General features: G+C 50.5%; 1 protein-coding gene across 1 annotated transcript in view; it reads left to right on the top strand.

Annotated features, from left to right (window-relative positions):
• PLEKHG4B (pleckstrin homology and RhoGEF domain containing G4B) overlaps window positions 1–19,287 on the top strand; it is an 83,445-nt gene that overhangs the window by 46,029 nt on the left and 18,129 nt on the right. Inside the window, exons 4-11 of the mRNA XM_025387986.1 lie at window positions 2,314–2,523; window positions 2,671–2,794; window positions 4,476–4,569; window positions 11,130–11,216; window positions 14,483–14,599; window positions 14,951–15,049; window positions 15,702–15,841; window positions 16,398–16,536. Coding sequence (XP_025243771.1) covers window positions 2,314–2,523; window positions 2,671–2,794; window positions 4,476–4,569; window positions 11,130–11,216; window positions 14,483–14,599; window positions 14,951–15,049; window positions 15,702–15,841; window positions 16,398–16,536 — 1,010 coding nt within the window. The remainder of the gene's footprint in view (window positions 1–2,313; window positions 2,524–2,670; window positions 2,795–4,475; window positions 4,570–11,129; window positions 11,217–14,482; window positions 14,600–14,950; window positions 15,050–15,701; window positions 15,842–16,397; window positions 16,537–19,287) is intronic.

The raw sequence follows: 19,287 nt of genomic DNA, 5'->3' as shown, positions 1-19,287 counted from the left end.
CCCCCCCCCCCCCCCTGCACCCCCCACATCCCCCCCTGCACCCCCCACCCCCTCCCCCACACCCCGCCCCTCCCCCACACACCCCACAACCTCCCCTGCACACTCCACCCCCCTCTGCACACCCCACCCTCCCCTGCACACCCCCTCAACCTCCCCCACACACCCCGCCCCTTCCCCACACCCCGCCCCTCCCCCACACCCCACAACCCCCCCCGCACACCCCCACCCCTCCGCTACACACCCCCACAGCCTCCCCCTGCACTGTCCCCCTCCCACCCTGTGACAGTTTTGTTTGGTCACTTGGTCCACAAGAAGCCAGTCTGCACATTCGTGCTGGGCTCACGTTCTGGAGACCAGAAGTCCAGCATCAGGCTGTGGGCAGAGTGTCCCGCTCCGAGGTCCGGGGGCGCCCGTCCCGCCTCCTCCGGCTTCCGGGACTCCAGGCGTCCTGGGCTGTTGCTGCAGCACTCTGACCGGCCTCCCCTTTGCCTCTGACTCGAATCTCCCTCTCCTTGCTCTTGGGCATCCATCGCTGGATTTGGGGCCCCTCTAAACCCAGGACCACCTCACATCCAGATCCCCAGACTCAGTTTCCAACTGGAGGCCACATTCACAGTTTCCAAGGGTTAGGAGAGAAAATGGGACGATTTAAAGACTGTTCGCAGGGCATCAAGTAAGAAAAGAATGACAACATATTTCTTAAATATTTCAAATATTTTCTTTTGTTTTTCTTTTGGTTTTTGGTTTTGTTTTGTTTTGTTTTGTTTTTGAGTAAAGAAATAGCCTGTGAGTAACACAACCAGTGATGTTGGAAACAAGGAAAACATGAACATACTGATGTGGGCTCCAGCGAGCGGGGCCACCCAACCTCGCGAAATGGACGGGCTGAGCCCTCCTCTCCGTGGGCCGCCCGCTGCGGTGCCTGGAGACAGCCGCCTGGCCGCCCACCCTCTACCCGCCTGGCCTAACCAGGGGCTCGGAGGCACCACGGCTGTTGGAGACAGAAGTGTGGCCCGGCCCGTTCCAGCCACCTCACCAGGGCCTTTCGCCTTCGAAGTCAGGCTGCTGTGCCTGGAACTTCTGACGTTCCCAGAGTGCCGCACACACGGGACCCACTGCAGAAGGAGCTTTTTTGTAACAGAAGCACTCGCTTGGGGCAGCGCTTCCTGGAAGTATTCTGTGACCTCACTGCACTTCAGCTGAAGTGAGAAGTCCCAGCCCCTCCCCGTGGTTTCCAGCCCCTCACCTTTCCTTTGCATTGATTTTCTTCCATTTGTACTGGGCAGAGAAGACACACAATCGTGCAGCACCCCTCGCAGTCACACACACACCGTAACAACCACACACAGTCACATGCCTCACACGATCACATGCTCGAGTTCCACATACCACACACATGCACATGCAATCACACACCACATGCAGTCACATGCCTCACACGATGCATGCACAGTCACACCACAGTCACATGCCTCACGATACATGTACACACAGTCATACACACCACACAGTCACATGCCTCACACTATCAGATGCTCGAGTTCCACATACCACACACATGCGCACGCAATCACACACCACACACAGTCACATGCCTCACACGATCACACACTCGAGCTCCACATACCACACACATGCACACACAATCACACACCACACACAGTCATATGCCTCACACGATCGCACGCTCGAGTTCCACATACCACACACATGCACACGCAATCACACACCACATGCAGTCACATGCCTCACACGATCACACGCTCCAGAGTTACACATATCACACATGCAGTCACATCACACGCAGTCACATGCCTCACATGATACACACACATACACACCACACACAGTCACATGCCTCGCATGATCACACTCTCCAGATTGACACACAGTCACACACCAGAGTTCCACATACCACACACAGTAACACACCACACAGTCACATGCCTCACACAATCACACGTGCCAGAGTTACACATACCACGCACGCACACACAATCACACACCGCATGCAGTCACACACGCTGCACTTTGAGCAGATGAGTAGGGATGAGATGACCCGTTCTTCCTGAGGGGTGTGCAGGTAGGGAGCTGTCTGTGAGCTGGAGAATCCGTCTCTGTCTGTGATGACGCCGCGTGTCCTGTGCAGTGAAACACGCTTTCACTTCCCACGTGAACTGGGACAAGTTCTCATGGAACCGCCTATTTTCATGCGTGTTTCTGTCCCGTGGTGCGTAGCAAGCTGAGCAGAGCAGCTGCCTTCAACGCGCAGGAAAACCTTCATCTTTGACACGGCCTCTTTCCTTTGTCCAGATGTTCTTGCGTCCTCAGCCTGCGTCAGCACAGACGGCGGCAGCTTCCATTGCCACAACCCCAGTGGGCTTTCTGATGCGCCTGCCCAGCAGCCACGCCCTGAGCAAGAAGGGTGGCCGCCGGGCACAGGGGACTTCCCCAGCCAGGTGCCCAAGCGGGTGCTGGACGTCAACCAGGAGCTGCTGCAGTCCGGGGTCATCACCCTCCCAGGTGAGCATGGGCTGCCGCTTGCCCAGGTGAGCACACACCAGGCTCTCCTGTCAGAGCGGATCTCACATCTAAGCCAACAGCACAGACCCAGCTCATCACCTCGTAGGAGTGAAACCCTTCACAGCTGCCCTGTCTCTGTCTCCACAGGGACCCGAGACCGTCAGGGCAGAGCGGTGGTGCAGGTCTGCACCAGGAGCCCGCTCTGGACCAGGGAACACTCGTCCTGCGCCGAGCTGACCCGACTGTTGCTGTACTTCCATAGCATCCCCAGGTAGGACGGGGGGCCAGGCCCCACCCTGCAGACCCGTGGGACCCCAGCTGCATGTGTGTGGCAAAGTGGGGGGCACAGGGAGGTGCCAGCTTCCATGACCAGACTCTGCCTCTCCTAACCTCATCTTTCAAAACAGTCAGCACCCGTGTGCTTCCAGCCTTGATTTCTACACACCATTTCTTGTCTTCTGTACACATCCTTCCCAGTGACACCCAAAATTAAACACACCTGGCTACGGGGCGGGGAGGGCACACTCACTCTTTTGACCAGGACCCAACCATCCGTGTGATGTGCAGCTTCTGCCGGCTTTGAGTCAGGGTTCTGTTGTGTCCTTGGTTACATGAGTGCTGTAAGATCAGCGTCCAGACACACAGCTTAATTAGAATGGGAGTTAATCGTGGAATTAGAGCTGAAGAAGTTTCTCGGAGAACACACACACACACAAAAAATTTATTTTTATTTTTATTTTTTTTTAGACAGGGTCTTGCTGTCGCCCAGGCTAGAGCACAGTGGTGCAATCACAGCTCACTGTAGCCTCAACCTCCTGGGCTAAAGCAATCCTGCTCCCGCCTCAGCCTCCCAGGTAGCCATAGCGCCAGGCTATATATATAGTTGTTTTTTGTTTTTTGTTTTTTTTTTTTGAGACAGAGTCTTGCTCTGTTGCCCAGGCTGGGTGCAGTGGCGCAATCTCAGCTCACCGCAAGCTCCACCTCCCGGGTTCACGCCATTCTTCTGCCTCAGCCTCCTGAGTAGCTGGGACTACAGGCGCCAGTCACCATGTCTGGCTAATTTTTTGTATTTTTAGTAGATGTGGGGCTTCACTGTGTTAGCCAGGATGGTCTCGATCTCCTGACCTGGTGATCCACCCACCTCGGCCTCCCAAAGTGCTGGGATTACAGGCGTGAGTCACCGCGCCCGGCCCAGGCTATGTATTTTTTAAGACTAGTCAAGTGTAGTAGTGAGAAGGGGGGAGGAGTAGAACAAGGTGTTTGATCTGTAACTGCGTGAGCAATCAAATGAGATAACTCACTCCCTTCAGACCAGCCGAACCCTAAAATTTTGTAAAATGAATATATCAGCTCACCCAACCTACTATTTTCTCCTATTAAATTTTAAAGTGAAGTTTCCAGTCACAATCACAGAGACAAAACTTTTAAATTGGAGTTTTCAAAACCACGTGATGGTATTTTTAGTTTTAAAAGATATTCTAACAGTCTTAGCTTGGCTCTGGAGAGTAAAGACCCTCATGACTGATCTCAAGCTTCCGTCTTGGGAACAGGCCGTCCACATCCCATCAGAATCATCAGAATCACCTTCTGTGCTTATGTGAAAGCCCAGACAAATACACGAGGGCAAGAAGGCCCTGAAGTCCTTGCCCCCTTGATGGAGCAGGGCCCATTTCGTCCATCCAGGAGCATGGGTGGGCGTTTAGGGGAAAGTAGCCGCAGCCCCACGGCCGAGACTGTCTGACCTCACTGGCGGGTTAGCAAGAGGAACAACGGTGGTGCCTCCAGCCGATGGGCCTGCACCTTCAGGAAGTGGAAGGCTGATGTGTATAGAGAACCCCTAACTTCTAGAGCTGAAAGGAAACCAGTAACAACTAGTCTCGGAGGTGGAGAAACTCGTTTTTGTAAGAGATTTCACCTTCGGTGGTTAAGACCAGCTGTCTTTCCGTCCCCAGGAAGGAGGTCCGGGACCTGGGTCTGGTCGTCCTGGTGGATGCACGCAGGAGTCCAGCCGCCCCTGCCGTCTCCCAGGCCCTCGCGGGATTGCAGGTACGGCAGGGTTGTCATGTCCCTTGGGTGTGCAGAGCATCTCAGGGCCGTGTGCCGCTGGGGCCGCCCACATCGTGGTTCTGGAGTAGCCAGTCCATAGGCTTAGTGTGAAGATTCAAGACAGGCCCCTGTGCAGAGCCCCCTCCTTCTTGGGGTCTTCCCAATGAGTCCAGCTCTTGCTCTCCGGAGCCAGACACAGACAACACTGGGGAAGGTGGGCTTGGCCCATCCACTGGGGACTTGGGGAAGCTCCATGCTGGGGGCAACTGCAAACCTAAAAAGCAAAGCCAGCCAGGCCCAGGTGGGGGGCACCTGTCCCAGGAGGACAGCACAGCCCCATCCCTGCCCAGTATGGCTGCCCCTGCTATGCCCCTCCAGGATGCAGGGCATGGCATTGTCCTTCAGACAAAGGACAGAGGAGGAAGGGGCAGCCATGGCTCACTGCAAGGATGAACCAGGGTGGGGACGAACCTGGCAGCCCCAGACAGGGTCAGTGCCATTGCTACAGGACCCTGTAGCCTCAAACTCCCAGGCTCAAGCCATGCTCCTGCCTCAGCCTCCAGAGTAGCTAGGACCACAGGCATGTGCCACCACGCCCAGCTAATTTTTTTATTATGTTTACTAGAGATGGGGTTTTGCCATGTTGCCCAGGCTGGTCTTGAATTCCTGGACTCAAGTGATACACCCACCTTAGCTGCCTAGAGTGCTGGGATCGCAGGCATGAGCCACCGTGCATGGCCTAGGGGCCCTGCATTGAACCATAAGCAACATCCAGAGGAGATGGGAAGCACTGCGGATGGGAAGATGTCACTGCCTAAGCAGGGACAGATGGGAGCCCAGAGACGGGGAGAGACCAGGGACGGGGTGTCCAGGGACAGGGACAGAACCCGGGGTGCCCTCTCCCATGCCCCACCTGCACTCCACGAAGCTAAACCCATTACGCCGTTGCTGTCCCTGCTGAAGATGGAGGCAGAGGCTCCTATACTCACTGAGGAAACTCAAGTTTAGGGACACCAGGTGGCAGGTTGTGCCAGGAAAGACGTCAGTCAGGGACAGTGCTGGCAGAACTCCACTGTGGAGTCCTCCTTCCTCTCCCCCTCCATGGGCCTCCCTCTTCTCCCCACTGGCAGTCCTCCCTCCTCTCCCCCATTCTGCAGCCCTCCCTCCTCTTCCTTCCCATGGTACTCCTGTCTTTCCCTCTCCACAGTCCTCCCTCCTCTGCACCCCCACAGTCGTTCCTCCTCTTCTCCCACCCTGCAGCCCTCCCTCCTCTCCCACACCCTGTGACCCTCCATCCTCCCCCCCGTGGTCCTCCATCCTCTCCCCCTCCATGATCCTCCCTTCTCTCCACCCCCATGGTGGTTCCTCCTCTCTCACACACTGTAACCCTCCCTCCTCTCCCCACCATGGTCCTCCCTCCTCTTCCCTAACCCTGCAGCCCTCCCTTCTATTCACCCCTGTGATCCTCTCTCCTCCCCCCCACACAGTCCTCCCTCCTGTCCCCACTGTGGACCTCCGTCCTCTTCCCTAACCTAAAGTCCTCCCTCCTCTTTCCCCTGCAGTCCTCCTTCCTCTCCTCCCCCATAGTCCTCCCTCCTCTCCCCCCACCCTGCAGTCCTCCTTCCTCTTCCCTAACTCTTGAGTCCTCCCTCATCTCCCCCCTCTTCTCCTCCCCCACAGTCCTCCCTTCTGTCCCCTGACCCTGCGGCCCCCCATCCTCTCCCCCCACCCTGCAGTCCTCCCTCCTCTTCTCTAACCCTGCAGTCCTCCTTCCTACCTCTCACCACAGTCTCCCCTCTTCTCTCTCCACCCTGCTGCCACCACTTCTCTCCCTCACACTTCCCCTCTTGCATGGAGCCTGCCTCCCCTCGCCTTAGAGTGAACCTGCCTCTTGTCTCCCTCCTTACTGTCAGTCCTGCCTGTGATTTCTTCTTACTTTCGCAGTACATGGCTCTTCTTAGAAAATCTCAGTGTCCTAACTGAGACTTGGAGGAGACAAGCTCAGTCATGACCCCCCTTACAGAGTGGGATCCACTCAGGTTGGGCCCCACGGTGGCATCCTCCAGAACTGCCTGGCAGGGTGGCTGGGCCAGCAGAAATTGGCTGGCCTGGGAGCAAGTGACAGGGACCTTGGGCTGGGCAAGGGGCTGAGGTGACTCCCCAAGGTCAGGAAGGGGTCACTGGGAGGAGAGAGCACAGGCTGAGGTCCAAACAGGAAGTGCCACGAGTTGGGTTGCACCAGCTAGGCTAGACAGGAGTCCCCAGTGCACAGACAGTGTCAGGAAAGCCTCAGGGAGGCCCAGGGCCAGGGGAGGCATTGATCAGAGAGGTTCTGAGAGATTCTCAAGGCCTCCAAGAAAGGAACATGAGGCCCTGCACCACAGCATGAGCATGAGCTGTCCCTGGTTGGGCACCTGGGCAGTGGTCTGTGCTTCACCTAGACAAAGAAATGGCAGTCAAGGAACAGATTCTAGGGGAGGAAACAAAGCTGACCCAGAGGTAACCTGGGCACAAGAGGAATCTGGAAGAGCCCATACCTGCTTAGCAAACCTAAGGTAGTGACATCAGGGTGGAAAAAAGAATATATATGTTTATTACTAGCGTTCACCAAAAAAGGTTCACAATGCATTGCTCTAAAGCTCAGTTAACTTCTCTAACACAAGGTAGACATAGTGTGAAGTGCCAAAACTCAGTTTCCATAAAATATTTTACAAGCATGTAAGTTCCTTATTGACTTTTTCAAAAGAAATTCACGTAGGAAATACGTCCTAACTCATTCTATGATGCCAGCATGACCGTGATACTAAAGCCAACCAAAGACACTAAAAGTAAAGAACACTGCAGAGCAATATCCCTTATGAAAGTTGATGCAAAAATCATCAACAAAATAATAGCAAATCAAATTCAGTAGCAGGTTGAAAGGATTATACACCCTGACCGAGTACAATTTGTTCCTGGAATGCAGGGATGGTTCAACACATGAAAACGGATCAGTGTAATATACCACACAAACAGAATGAAGGGGGAAAAACACATGATCATCTCAATTGATGCCAAAAAAAGCACTTGACAAAATTCAACATCTTTAATGATGAAAGCACTCAATAAACTAGAAATAGAAGGAAATTACCTCAACATAATAAAGGTCATATGAAAAATCTACAGGAAATATCATACTCAATGGCAAAAAACTGAAATCTTCTCATCTAAAATCAGGAACAAGGCAATAATGCCCACTTCTATTCAACATATTACTGGAAGTTCTAGCTAGAGCAATTGGACAAGAAAAAGGAGTGGGGGGGAAGAGGCATCCAAACTGGAAAGGAAGAAGTAAAATTATCTCTATTCCCAGATGATGTGATCTTGTATGCAGAAAATCCTAACAGTTCCACAAAAAAGAAAGAAATAAAATAAGTTAATTCAGCAAAGTAGCAGGATACAAAGTCAACACACAAAAATCAGTCACACTTCTATACACTTAACAGTGAGCAATCTGAAAAGGAAATTAAGGAAACAGTTCATTTACAATAGCATCAAAAAGAAGAAAGTACTTAGGAATTAACCAAAGAAGTGAAAGACTTTTTCACTGAAAACTACAAGACAGCTGAAAGAAATTAAAGAAGATGTAAATAGAAAGGTATCTCATGTTCAGGGATTGGAAGACTTAATATTGTATTGAAATATCAATACTACACAAAGTGATGTATAGATACAGTGCAATCCCTATCAAAATTCCACTGACGTTTTTTGCCAAAATAGAAAAACCTATCCTGAAATTCATAGGGAATCTCAAAGGACTCCAACTAGCCAAAACAATTATAAAAAATAAAAACAAAGCTGGAGGACTCACAGTTCCTGATTTCAGAACTTACTACAAAGCAACAGTAATCAAAAAAGTATGGCACTGGCATTAAAAACAGACATGTAGAACAATTGAATAGAATAGAAAGCCATGAAACTGACAATCATATACATAAATGATTTTTGAAAAGGGTACCAAGACCATTCAATGGAGAAAAGACAGTCTTTTTTAACAAATGGTGCTTAAAAAACTAGATATCCACATGCAAAAGAATGAAGTTGGACCCTTACCTAAATACCATATAAAAAATTAACTCAAATGGATCAAAGACCTAATTGTAAGGCCTAAAACTAAAAAATGTTTAGAAGACAACATAGGGCAGAAACTTTCTAACATTGGATTTGGCAGTGATATATTAGATATAACATCAGAGGAACCAGCAACAAAAGAAAAAAAAGACAAATCAGACTTTTCAAAAATTAAAAAATGTTGTGTATCAACACTACCAGCCAGGTGTGGTGGCTCATTCCTGTAATCCCAGCACTTTGGGAGGCTGAGGCAGGAGGATCACTTGAGCCCAGGAGTTCAGGACCAGCCTGGGCAATATAGTGAGACTCTGTCTCTATGAAAAAGAAAGTTAGCTGAGCATGGTGGTGCATGTTTGTAGTCCCAGCTACTTAAGGGGCTGAGGTGGGAGGATCACTTAAGCCAAGGAGATCAAGGCTGCAGTGAGCCATGAGCATGCCACTGCACTCCAGTAGGGATGACAGAGAGAGACCTCATCTCAAAACAAGTAAATAAGAAGACACTATCGACAGAGTAAAAAGGCAACCCACAGAATGGGGGGAAATTTTGGCAAATTATGTATCTGGTAGGAGGTTAATATCCGGAATATATAGAGAACTCCTAAAATTCAACAACAACGGAAACCAAACTGCCCAATTCAAAAATGAACAAAAGGCTTGAATAGACATTTCTCCGGAGAAGATATATACATGGCTAATGAGCACATGAAAAGGTGCTCAATGTCATTAATGATTAGAGAAATTCAAATCAAAACCTCAATTAAATACCACTTCCCCATGCGTTAGGTTGGCTATTGTAAAAAAACAACAAGTGTTGGCAAAGATACGGAGAAATTGGAACCCTTGCGCACTGTTGGTGGGAACGGTAAATAGTGACTCATTGTGGAAAATAGTTTGGCAATTCCTCAAAAAGGTAAACATAGGATTACCATATGATCCAGCAATACTGTGTCTGGGTATATACCCAAGAAATTGAAAGCAGAGTTTCAAAGAGGTATTTATACAACTATGTTCATAGCAGCATTATTCATAACATCTAAAACACAGAAGCAACCTTAGTACCCATAAACAGATGAATAGATAAGCAAAATGTGGCCTATCCTTACAACGGAATATTATCCAACCTTAAAAAGGAAGGAAATTCTGACATATGCTGCAGCATGTATGAATCTTGAGGACATGCTGAGTGAAATAAGCCAATCACAAAAAGACAAACATTCCACTTCTAAGAGTACTCAGAGTAGCCCACATCCCAGAGACAGAAAGTAAAATGGTGGTTGCCGGGTGCAGAGGGTAATGAACAGTTTTTCTTTAACGGGTGCAGGGTTTTGGTTTTACAAGATGAAAAGAGTTATGGAGACGAACGGTGGTGGTGGTTGCACGACATTATGAATGTATCTAAGACTACTGAACTGTACACTGAAAAATGATGATAATAGTGTTTCACCACAATGAAACAATTGAAAATATACACACATCCGATAAAGGACTTGTCTATAGAATATATACAGTCTCAAAACTCAGTAATAAGAAAACAACCCAATAAAATATGGGAAAGGATTTGAGTGCTCTTCACTGAAGATGATACACAGATGGCAAAGCAGCACATGAAAATTTGCCGAACATCATTAATCCCTGGGGAAATGCAACTGAAAACCAAAATGAAACACACAGAAACAGCAACAAAGCTTGACGATAACAAATGGTTGGTACTGCTGATGGAAATGCAAAATGGTACAGCCATGCTGGAAAACACGTACTTATCACATGAGCCAGAAATCCCTCTCCTAGATATTTAGCCAAGATAAATGAAAACTTGTGTTCACACAATATTTATAGTGACTTTACCCATGATTGCCAAAAACTGGAAACAACCCAGTTATCCTTCAGCCGGTGAATGGATGAACAGATTGTGGTGAGGCATACCGGGGAATACTGCTCAGCAAAACAGAGGAACAAACCCTTAGTCTCCACACAGGGACGAGTTCCTAATGCACAGCACTAAGTGAGAGAGGCCACTCCTGCCTTAGTCTGTTTATGTCTAGAAAAGGCAAGTCGGTGGAGGTGAAAGCAGATCAGCGGTTGCCAGGGGCTGGGCATAGGGGAGGGCTTGACTACAAAGAGGCACAAGAGAATTTTGGGGTTGCTTAACAGTTCTTTGTCTTGATGGTGGTGATGATTACATGACTATGGTTTCATCAAAACTTACAGAACTATTCACTGAAAAGGGGGAATTTTATTGTATGTAAATTATACCTCGATAAACCTGATTACATTAAAAATTCATAAGGGCAAATAATTTACATTTCAGGGCAAAGCCAACTGTGTTTTATGCACTGTAGGTACTCTGGGAAACTATGACAAAAGTAGTACCAATCAAAATTTGGCAATTCTATTAATGAAGTTAAAAATTAGAAAGCTAATCAGTAATATTTATTTCTTATTTATTTCAGAACGACACATCTCCTATAATTCATAGTATCTTGCTGTTGATAGATAAAGAATCTGCATTTAGGCCTGACAAGGATGCAATAATTCAGGTAATAGTTTAGACTGTGGGATCCGGAGTGATAGATAAAATTAAACGTTAAGGCACCTACATGAGATTAAACACATGAAAGAATTTAGATAAGTTCTAACTGCATCCATGTGGGAGCCTGGAAACCTACTTCCTACCCCGTAAGTTCTCGTAGGAGCCCTGCAGAGTATGCCACGAAAAACTTAAAAATGTGACCTTTCTTCTCCACCTCATATGTTTTCTTTCCTTCTCTTTCTTTGTATCGTTCTCTTTTATCGGAAAACATCTTCATTTGGCCTCATTCTGAAAGGATATTTTTGTTACATCTAGAATTCTGGTTTGAGAGGAGTTTTGCTTTTCCCCTCAGCACTTTAAAGACGCTGCTCTGTTGCCCTCTGGCCTCCATAATTTTAGAAGAAAAGTTCATCATAATTCAGATCACTGTTCATCTCTATGAAGTGTGTTAATTTTCCTTTGGCTGTTTCCAAGGTACTTCCTTTCTTTTCAGCAAATTGACTGCAATGCGAGTGGGCTTGGTCTTCTTCATTATCCTGTTTTGGCTTGAACTCTTAAATTTGTGAATTCATGTCTATCACCACATTTAGGACCTTTTTAGCCATTCTTTCTTTCTTTCTTTTTTTTTTTTTCCTTTCGTGAGCGTCATCTAGCCGTCACCCAGGCTGGAGTGTGGTTGTGCAATCAGAGCTTACTGTAATCTCCAACTCCTGGGCTCAAGTGATTCTCCCACCTCAGCCTCCTGAGTAACTGGGACTGAAGGTGTGCACCACCACACCAAGCTACTTTTTTTTTTTAAGAGACAGGGTCTTGCTATGTTGCCCAGGCCGGCCTCCCATATTTGCCTCTCAAAGCTCTGGAATTGTAGGCATGAGCCACAGTACCTGGCCTAGTTCTTAACATTTTTTTTCCTGCTTTATTCTCTCTCTTCTCTCTTTCTAGTACTTCAACTGCATATACTAATATTGTCCCACAGATCTCTAAGAATCTGTCTTTTTTAACTTTTTTCCTCTCTAGTCTTCAGATCAGGTTGTTCTATTGATCCTGTCCTTAGGGTCGCTGACTCCTTACTCTGTCATCTCTTCGGCTGTTAAGCTCACTAATGTGGCTTGGCTCTGTCCTCACCCAAATCTCCTGTCAAATTTTAATACCCACGTGTGGAGGGAGGGACCTGCTGGGAGGTGACTGGATCGTGGGGGCAGATGCTGTTCTGATAGTGAGGGTTTCTCATGAGAGCTGATGGTTTTAAAGTGTGGCCCTTCCTTACTCTGTCTCTCTCACCTGTGCCATGGAAGATGTGTCTTGCTTCTCCTTTGCCCTCTGCCAGGATTGTAAGTTTCCTAAGGCCTCCTCAGCCATGCAGAACTGTGAGTCAATTAAACCTCTTTCCTTTATAAACTACCCCATCTCAGGTAGTATCTTTATAGCAGTGTGAAAACAGACTAATACATTCACCCAGTGAATGTTTTAGTTCAAATATTGTATTTTTCAGCTGTAAGATTTCCAGTGGATTTTAAAATATATTTTCTACATCTTTCCTGAGTTTTCCTCTCCTTTCATAAATTGCAGGCATTTTTCCTTTACCTCATTGAGCACGGTTTTAATGGCTGCTTTGAAATCCTTGTCTAATAATCCAGCATCTGGGTCATCTCTGGGTTGGCCTCTGCTGATTGTCTTTCCCTGGAGAATAGATCCTATGTTTCTGATTCTTGATGTGTCACGTAATTCCGGACATTGTAAATATTCTGTTGGGGAGACTGGATTCTGTAATAGACTCACAGTGTTACTCTGATGTGCACGTAACATGGTTAGACTCAAACCAGAAGCTCTGTCACCCACAGTGGGTTCAGTTTAATTCTCTGAGTCCTCCCCATGCATGCACAGTTCAGGGTCAGCCAGAAACTTGGGCAGAGTTTACACACGGGGCTTCTTCCACAGCTGCCCCCTTCTGGGAATCTACTTTCACTTTCCAGTGGTGTGGCCACCCCATCCTCTGTCTCTTCTTTCTTCAGGCCAGAAAGATGCCCGTTTTCTTATTGTTTTTATATTTTATTTATGTTTTTAAATAAAATCGAGCTCCATTGCTGAGACTGAATTGCAGTGGTATGATCATGGCTACTTGCAGCCTTGACCTCCCCAGGCTCAGGTGATCCTTGCACCTCAGCCTCCTGAGTAGCTGGGTCTACAGGTGTGCGCTAGCACGCTCTGCTAATGTTTGTAGTTTGTTTTGTAGAAATGGGAGTTTTGTCCTATTGCACAGGCTGGTCTTGAACTCTTGGGCTCAAGTGATCCGCCTGTCTTGGCCTCCCAAAGTGCTGGGATCACAGGTGTGAGCCTCCACACCAGCCAGATGTCCCTCTCTTTTCCTTTTTTTTTTTTTTTTTTTGAGACAGAGTCTTGTTCTGTGTTGCCAGGCTGGAGTGCAGTGGCATGATCTTGGCTCACCGCAACCTCCACCTCCTGGGTTCAAGCGATTCTCCTGCCTCAGCCTCCCAAGTAGCTGGGACCACAGGCGCCCGCCACCATGCCCAGCTAATTTTTGCATTTTTAGTAGAGATGGGGTTTCACCATGTTGGCCAGGATATTCTCAATCTCCTGACCTTGTTATCCACCCGCCTGAGCCCCGCAAAGTGCTGGGATTACAGGCGTGAGCCACCATGCCCAGCCCCTTTCCTTTCCTTTCCTTTCTTTTTCTTTTTCTTTTTTTTTTTTTTTTTTTTGTTTTTGTTTTACAAAGCCACCTGCTGTCAAAAGGATGCCTGTTTTCTGTTGGAGCTCAGCCACTCCCTGCTGGCAGCGGCCCTGAGGACGGAGCACAGTGGGAACTCGCCCCCGCTAGCCCCGCATGCAAGCGTTAGGTGCCCCCACAATAAGCCTGACTTGTCTCGGCTGCTGGGGCTTTCAGGAAACTGTCCTTATATTTTGTCCAGAGTTTGTGGGTTTTATCTGAGAAGGGCCACCTCTGCCGCACCAGGAGAACAGCCTTGACTCATTCATTCCCTTTTCCTTCTTCTTTCTCCCCTTTTTTTTTTTTTTTTTTGGTTTTTCTTCACCAGGGCCTTTCCTTCATTTCTCTTTGCTCCCTGCTTTCCCGTCTTCTCACTTTCATTACTGCACCCAGACAGGTGCTGTTATCAGTGCCTCCAGCAAAGCAGGGGCGATACTCCCTGAGCCAGCCTCTCCGTCCTCCGAACCCAGGAATGAGCCATTTACAGGGTTTTCCCCCAAGAGATGCATCTGGAGCCATGACCAACGAGTGCCTCTTCTTGGCAGTGTGAGGTCGTGAGCTCCCTGAAGGCCCTGCACAAATTTGTCGACAGCTGCCAGCTGACCACAGACCTCGACGGCTCCTTTCCCTACAGCCATGGTGACTGGATCTGCTTCCGTCAGGTGGGTTCAGCCCGCAGCTGCTGCACATGCCACGGTCTCTGGGGACTTTCTCTCATGTGGACGTTTTTACTCAAATTTGAAAAGACATCACCATCCCTGATCTCATGCCTATTACAGTCACCATTCAGGTCTTGGTGTCTCCACAACCACGCCGTGGTGCATCTGAGATGCCAAGCCTGGGTGGGAAGGGCACTGCTGACCCAGAAGTGTCTGTAGATCTCAGGGACCTTCACACATGGAAGCTTCCCAACCCCAGATGGGTTTAAATGCAGGAACTGGAACTCACAGCTGCTTTCTTTAGCATCTGACAGACCGTGTCCTTATAATATCCTCCCTCTCAACTCACAACAGAGGCTGGAACACTTCGCTGGAAACTGCGAAGAAGCCATCACTTTTCTACAGAATTCATTCTGCTCCCTGAACACCCACAGAACCCCAAGTACAGCCCAGGTAAGTCCCCACTCTGGCAGGTAAGTTCACTTCGTGTGACAGGTAGGTGGGGGCAGAAAGGTTTAGCCAAACATGAAAATAAATACTTGGTTCACCGTCATCTGTAGCAGAGATTTTCAAATCCTTTTTCATTATCCTGTTTAGGCTTGAACTCTTAAATTCCCTCTCAATTCACAAAAGGCCATTTCCTCCCCTTTGTCACCAAAAACGTTCCACCGTACCCAGAAGGAAAACCGTGTTGCTGCACTTGACAACGTGCAGCGGCGTGAGCAGCAGCGGCTGCCAGGAATGAGTCACTCCAACAAGACAGGCGGGCTGACCACAGGGCTCTTGAGAGCCCAGCCGCCAGGCCGAGGGGCCCAGGGTCTGTGGGTGAGGCCTGCATGTCTGTCCCTGGTCTAAATGGCAGGTTCACCTCCTACAGTTGAGCTTTGAGCCCCCTTCTTCTCCCTCCCGGGGTCTTACCCTGGGGCTCATCCTCCCTGGGACAGTCTAGACCATCAGCTTCAGGAGTGGGCACGGTCGTGCCACCAGCTTGATTTACGGAAACAGGAACGTGGGTCACACTCCACATTCCTGCCACTGTTGCACTTGGGAGGACCTGCCCCTTGGAGGAGGGGGTTAAAGGCGTATTCCTCCCTACCCCATGCAGGAAGTCACCGAGTTAATTGACCAGCACGAGATGATGATGAAGCTTGTCCTGGAAAACCCACTGCTTGTGTCCCTCAGGCTGGAGGGGGGCACCATCCTGGCACGGCTGAGGAGAGAAGAACTCGGCACAGAAGATGGCCGGTGAGCGCTCACGGGGGCCATGCTGGGCCCTGGCCCATCAAAGGGGCTGCTCAGGGGAGTTTGCAGCCAGGAGGCGTAGCGCTCTGCTCCAAGGAGAGCCCTGTCTGTGCTGGGTCCAGACCTCCGTTCTGCAGGCCACGCTTTGCCTGGGTCCGAGCTTTTCCACATTTACAGGCTCCAAAGATCAAGGAGCCAGCTTCTGGGGACGCTCGGTGGGAGGTGGCCAGAGTGTGCCAGAATGAGCTCGTTCTTGACCCATGCTGCCTGGGGAGCTGTGCCCACCCCCAGCCGTCCCCGTGTATCTCAGCTGCACGCAGCCAGTCCAGCCTAGGCTATGGGTCCCCTCCAGACGCCTGCATCCCAGGCCGGCCAGGATGTTGGCAGAATGCGTGCAGCACGTTTGTGTCCCGCCTGGGCTGTGGGCCTCCTCCTGGGGCTCCCGTTGCCTTCTGACATGAGGGAACGGAAAGAGCAGCGTTTTTTCCTGGGGTTGTCACCAAGAGCAGATTCCTCCAGGGGCCGCCTGGGAGCCTGAGGACTGCCTCCTCTTCCTCAGGGACACCCTGGAGGCTGCCACCAGCCTGTACGACCGAGTGGATGAGGAGGTGCACAGGCTGGTCCTCGCCTCGAACAGTCGTCTCCAGCAGCTGGAGCGCCTCCGGGAGCTGGCATCGCTCCAGGACGGGAATGACCAGGTCAGAGCTGCAGGAAGAAGGAGGCCTGGTCAGCGTCCCGTCCAGGCCAGGCTGGCCAAGGCGACCCTCCCACCTTCACACCGCGTCTTTAGGGCCTTGACCTGATTTCCATCTGGAACGAAATTACGTCAGGATAGGGCATGCCTTGCTGCTTGTGTAAAAAGAAATAAATTTTATTTTTTACCTGAGAGATACTGGATCAGTGGAGAAAAAAATTTGTTTAATCCAGAGAAGGCCAAGGAGAAAAATAATTTCACACTGTGTCTTCTGATGTGACCCGTGTGAATGGCTGGGTGTATCATCTTCCAGATGCTTTCTCCACATGCGTGTGCACACGGTGGCCGAGGAGCCGAGGTGAAACTGCACAGGTAGAGAGGGTCTGGGCCGAGGCTGAGGACGGCAGCCGGGAAACAACCTCCAGGTGACCTCAGGAAGTGGCTCTGGAGGCCACGGAGAGGCTCGAGGTTTTAAAGAAAAGAGGACAAGTCAGGAGGGGTGACGACAGAGATGGCTTTTCATGATTCTCTGGGTCACAGAAATGGCATTGGTGGGTTGACCACGCGCTGCTGGATGACAGGGTGTGAGTTGTGGTGTCCAGTGTGCAGCGTGGCTGGGGTTACTGATGGCCCTTGGTGGACACACTGCAGAATCTGCGGTCCATATAGCAGCAGCTCTGAAATGATTGCTTAGCTCGGGGGGTGCCAGCAAAATGATTACTTAACTCGGGGGGTGCCAGCAAAATGATTGCTTAGCTTGGGGACACGGACAGCGCTGCTGCCTCACTCTGGTGCTCTTCTGGGCCTGACAGTTTAAGGGGCGCACGCTCAGATGAAACGTTTCTGTTTTGTTGCATATAAACTCTTCAAAACTTGCACATTTTTATATAAATCCTTATTATTTTATCAACAACTGTTACTGCAATGAATGTGCGGGTGAAAGCCGGCAGCATGGAGAGGCGTGCAGCGGGGCTGGAGGCATCCCCAGCCCTCCCATCTGCTGACAAGCTCCCCCGGCCTTCAGGTCCATGCGCTCGCCCTCACGGGAGCCTCCAGGGACGTGAGGGACGTGCAGCAGGGACGTGAGGCGGTGTGCTCGTTCCCGGCCTCCCCACTACTGACCCCAGCTCCCAGGCGTTGGCCAGGGGCCCAGCTGGTCCAAGCCCTGGGGTGGGAGCAGGAACCCCACACCAGGCAAGTGCAGTCAGGCAGAGCTGCAGCCACCAGCCAGTCCGGGCTGTCTCTGTGCCCTCTGTCCTGGGGGTCTCCCTCCATCTCCCCCTCCTCCCTCTGCCTGTCCTGGGGGGTCTCCCCCATCTTCCCCTGCTCCCTCTGCCTGTCCTGGGGGGTCTCCTCCATCTCTCCTCCTCCCTCTGCCCATCCTGAGGGTCTCCTTCGTCTTCCCCTCCTCATCCTACTCCTTCCTGGGGGGTCTCCCCCATCTCCCCTCCTCCCTCTGCTCTGTCCTGGGGTCTCCTCCATCTCCCTCCCCACTCTGCCCCGTCCTGTGGGGTCTCCTATTTCCTGTACCCACGTCTTCCTCTTTTTTCATTTACTTTGGTGTTTTATGCAGAATAACTTCCAGGACTTCCCAGAGAACGGGATCTTGGGATGAGCATTTTTGAGGCCGTGGTACCTAAAAGTGTCTCTACTCCACCTTCACGGCCAGCAGTCACTTCAGTTTCCCTTCGCCAGCTGGAAGGCCCTGCACCCGAGCTTAGCCTCCGTCCCACTCCCGGCCTCCCGCCTGCGCCCTGCTTCTCGCTGGAAGCTGCAGACTTTCCTGTCGTCCTCGGGGCTCTGGAATCTGAGGGTCTCCCAGGTGCACCGAGGGCAGGTGTGCTCTTTGCGTCTGCACCGCGCTCCTCTCTTCTGGGACTTCTGTGACACGTCCCTCGTCCTTCGTGGCGCTTGCGTTTCCCACGGCTCCACCCTTCAATCTGGTCCTGGAGTTTTCTGTCCTGTCGCCTCAGTTCTCCCCACTGCCAGCTGTGTGCTGTCCTTGTAAGGCAGACGTTCTCGGCTTTACCCTCTGACTCTATTATTGGTTTTTGTTTCTGCTCTTGCTTTTTAACTCCACAGGCTTGTTTGTTTTCTGAACGATCCCCTCTCTGTGCTAATCACGACGAGTGCACGGCCTGTGGCTTCTGCGGTGTGTTCTGGTACCAGAGGCTTTCCTGGCCCCCCTGGTTAGGAAGTCTGTGGCCCATGCGTCTGTAGCATTTTCTCCCTGGTGATCTGATTCTTCTCCTCTAATCCCGGCCTGAAGCGGGTGCCTGGCCACAGCTCAGTGTTCACCTGCTGCACTGCCTGGATCACCCCAACCCGGGAACAGACCCCAGGCCCTGTGGAGCAGGCGCCCCGGCTCCTTCCCTCCCACACTCCCTCACGCCGTCCTGTGGAGTCTTGGGACTTCGCCTCTGCTCTCCTCAGGCCCTGCCAGTCCCGCCTCCTTCCTGGCCTCCAGGTTTGTGCCCTGGCTGCTCTCTGCCCACTGTGCTGAGGGTCACACACCTTGGAAGATGCTGGCAGGGCTTTAGTGGTGTCTCAAGAGGACACATCTCGCTCTGCAGTCTTCACACAGAAACTCTACACGTGACCGGATGGGGGTCAAGCTATGTATAGGTGCACGTCTGTCTCTATATATTTAACCTAAGAAGTCCGTGCACACTGTGGGAAAATTAGAAACAAATAGATTTTCACACACGGGATGATGCATGTGGCGGCCTTGGCACCCTGTGCGTGGGCGTGCGCT

This window comes from Theropithecus gelada, chromosome 6 (genome assembly GCF_003255815.1).
Source record: "Theropithecus gelada isolate Dixy chromosome 6, Tgel_1.0, whole genome shotgun sequence".
NCBI classification, from domain to species: Eukaryota; Metazoa; Chordata; class Mammalia; order Primates; family Cercopithecidae; genus Theropithecus; species Theropithecus gelada.
The sequence above is the reverse complement of the archived record's forward strand: the minus strand, read 5'-3'. Positions and strand labels throughout refer to the sequence as shown.